The 3,668-nt window shown below is 41.2% G+C and overlaps 1 protein-coding gene across 4 annotated transcripts in view; it reads right to left on the bottom strand.

Moving 5' to 3' along the window:
- Nucleotides 1–3,668, bottom strand: part of STK33 (serine/threonine kinase 33) — a 73,119-nt gene that overhangs the window by 40,496 nt on the left and 28,955 nt on the right. For 3 of the 4 annotated variants that reach the window (XM_025197407.1, XM_014517208.2, XM_014517209.2), the window contains exon 3: nt 1,386–1,502. In XM_025197407.1, the coding sequence (XP_025053192.1) occupies nt 1,386–1,502 (117 nt within the window). Of the gene's footprint in view, nt 1–1,385; nt 1,503–1,727; nt 1,837–3,668 lie in introns of all 4 variants that reach the window. The other variant, XM_006018219.3, reaches the window with a different exon arrangement.

The raw sequence follows: 3,668 nt of genomic DNA, 5'->3' as shown, positions 1-3,668 counted from the left end.
CACCCCCCCCCACTGCCGAGCAGGGGGCGGGGGGGAGAAAGCAGCCCCTCCCTGCCCCATGCCCGGCGCCCCATGCTGCAGCCACTCACACCCTGCCTGGGGCTGCCTGTGCCTGCTCCGGACAGCCCCACATGGGCTGCGAGCCCCTGCAGCATGGGCGCCAGCCATGGGGTGGGCGAGGGGCCACTTTTCTCCATGCAGGGAAGGAGCCCAGGGAAAAGCTGACCGCAGAGGGGAAGCGGCCCCTTCCCTGCCCCACGCCTGGTGCCCCATGCTGCAGGCGCTCACAGCCCGCATGGAGCTGTCCGGAGCAGGCACAGGCAGCTCCACGCGGGCTGCAAGCAGCTGCAGTGCGGGGCACCGGGCCACTTCTTCACCCTGCGCTCCTTCCTTGCCTGGGGTCCCCCCCACTTACCTGAGCTTCCCGCGCCACGACAGCCACGTGATCCCAGCCCAGAAACTGCGGCTGGGGCTTCTGGCTGGGGGACGGGGCCAGGCGGGCCTCTCTGTTTTTGGAGCCCACCGGGCTTCCCCTGGGTCCTACAGCCCTTGATTCCTTTCATTTTTTACAGGAACCAAGGGCAGAGAAATATTAATTTTCTACATTTTTTTAGGGGCCCCACAGGCCGGACAGAATGGCCTCATGGGCCGTATTTTGCCCACCCCGATATAGCATGTGTGTCTGTTACTTAATGCACACTGGAATCAGCAAAAATCTTTCTGCCGATTTCAATAAGCATCAGGTTGTTAATTACTGGAGATTTTGGGCATTTTAACAAAAGTTTTGCACCTTTAAAGAAGAACTGAAAACGAAAGACAACTGAATTTGTTTTCTGTGATTTTTTCCTACTGCCAAATCTTATTTTTTAGCTGAGACTTTTCTTATTTATTAAGATTCTGTCATGATCATTTCAATGTATTTACAGAGAGTAGCCACAAGCATTAATACCGCTGAACGACAAACATCTTTTATTAATTTGTTTCTGCCTTTTTTTCATTTACGGCTAGGGAAATGCCTTTCCCCCTCCTGCCTCCCACCCCTTTTACACTTTCCAAACTGCATTAGTGCAGCAGAGAATGAAAACGATTTGGACTCCTGAATGTGGGAATCTGATTCCTGGTTAGTTCAATACAGTGAACAAAGGCCTTAAAATAGACAGTCTGTTTCAGGACTTGGGTTCCTTGGGAGTGAAAAACAGCTGCAATGCATTTAATGAAGATGCTGAAATGCCAAAAATATTCTATTGGGGGAAAAAAATGCAGCTGGAAGTCCTAGAAATAATTAAATTTTATACATCCAAAGCTAAATGTCTCTATATGCTGATACAGCACAATTAAACCTAGGGTTCAGAAGGCTGCTGTTAATGATAAAAATGGCCACATACCTGAATAGCAGCTCCATCATCTATTCGTGTGTGAGGAACTTTAGATTCTGCACTACTGCTGCGAGTCACTTGGGTGAGCATTTTTCTGTAAGGTTCTATTTGTTCTGATTTTGGCATCTTTATACAAAAAATATAAAGCATGAAATTAAAATAGAATTCACTATTTTAAAAATCTTTATGCTGTTTATCATTGCATCATCTAATGTCAGATATATAATACAATAAATCACGTGTAAAAGTTTAATGTAGGGCAAAACCTAGAGGCTGCATCAATTTGGTAGACCCTCCCCCCACCCCAATTGAAATTCGGCAAATTGAGGGGCAAAAAAAAAAAAACTATACCAGAATTATGTAAATGATTTTGTCTTTGCAGATCTTCATTATTCCTATTCTATTCTGTTCTCCCTTAATGTAAACAGGAACTATTCCACCAAAGTCAACTGAGTTGTATCTGTTTACAAAGAGGAGGAATTAGACTTAAATGCCTGAAAAATCTGAAATGGCCACATTTAATACAACAGTACCCCTATGCACAATTTCCTTAATATACATATTAGAAATCGTCATATCACTTAGATTCTCAGAAACCACATCTCACTTTCCAGGATGGTACAGATGACACATTTAAATTGTGTGTGTGTGAGACAGCAGGTATTAGAACTTAATGGCTATAGCCCCACTGAACATAACACTTACCTATTGAGCTATAAGCATTCTAGTACTCCCACTGAAGGTAATCACACTACTCATCTGCTTGAAGTTATGCAATGTTCATAGATATAAAGTTAAACTGATTTGTAAGTGTTCTGATAAATTGGGATATAAATGAAGAGTCATCCCCACTGTCAGAGGAATTTAAAGAGGTTGTGTGTCAGGAACATAGAAATTCTTTGACACAGAACACATCATGGAATAAATCGGAAGAGAACAGAAGTAAACTAAAGATAAATGATGGTTTTAGACTACAAGGTCTTCTGAATGCTTACTAACTTTCCCAATATAGATTCAGTTGAAATATGTTTAGATGCTAGGAACTCCAACTTATTTGGATATTAGGAGATCACACATCGCAGAAATGCTTGTCATAAGTAAAGAATAATTATTTGTGATAACTGGGGTCTGGGAATGAAACACTGTGACTATAATTGAGGAAAGTTTGTTACAAAACCATCTGTAATAAAGTAATGTTCTATGAATATGATGCTGAATGAAACAAAGCAAAGGAGAAGAGAAAGTGCTTCTTATATTTTAGAAGATGATTGCCATTTTAAAGTAATTTCCTCATGCATTATCAAGCATCACATATCTTCTGACAGGCCTACAATTGGATATTTTTTATATGACAGTGACTTAATAGTCATCTATATGTCTACCATATATAAAATTGCTAAAAGAAACAGAGATGATTGTACAGTATTATCTGACACTACTATTGTAAGAGTGAGGGAATAACTGAGGCTGAACCTCTTTTAGCTTTCTTATTAACACTTCTCCCATTTTGGTCCCCTACTTACTATAATTCATGAAGACAAGTCATTGACAGTATGCTCATATATGACTGATTTAAGATGGTATTTAATTTGTACCCATCAATTTGAAAGTGCTGTTTTAAAGTGGACCCATTTATGTTACTATCCCAGATGATTTATTTTGTTCTGAAATTTAAGTTTTAAGTCCTTTTTTCAAATACATTATTTTCAGATGTATATTTAATACAAACTCCTCCAACTAAAGCTTTTAAAGGGTTGTGACTATATGATTTTACAGACTACAATATTAGAGAGGAGATTATGATCTAAGGTAAGTGTGTCTAAGGTAAGCCTAATTTTCAAAATGTTCTGAATGCTACCGAGGCAATGACTTCAGTGGAACTTGTTGGTATTCACCACTTCCAAAAATCAGGCCACACTGATACAGGATTCAGTTCATCAAAGCACCTAACATACACTCAAATCCATCCCCATTCAGGGGATGATTCAACAAAACACATCTACTTAAAGAATGTTAGCAATTCAATGAAGCCAGAGCTAAGTGCCAAAAAGAGGATCCTTTAGGCTAAGTGCCTAAATGAGCATAGAGGTGTTCAGCTTCCAGACTGCGGGCCAAATTCAGCCTGCAGAGCCAAGACATCTGGCCTGCAAGGCTCCCCAAGGGTCTGAAAATTTGACTTCAGGGAAACAGTGGTAGTGTTTGTCACAACCCAAGGGTATGATTTTTGTTTGTGTGCGCTTCGGCACTGCTAAATTATTTCCCGCCACTCGTAGCTTTCTTTGCAGGGTGCAT

Source organism: Alligator sinensis, unplaced genomic scaffold (genome assembly GCF_000455745.1).
Source record: "Alligator sinensis unplaced genomic scaffold, ASM45574v1 scaffold502_1, whole genome shotgun sequence".
NCBI lineage: Eukaryota > Metazoa > Chordata > Crocodylia > Alligatoridae > Alligator > Alligator sinensis.
Note: the sequence above shows the minus strand (reverse complement) of the source record. Positions and strands in the feature narration are given on the sequence as shown.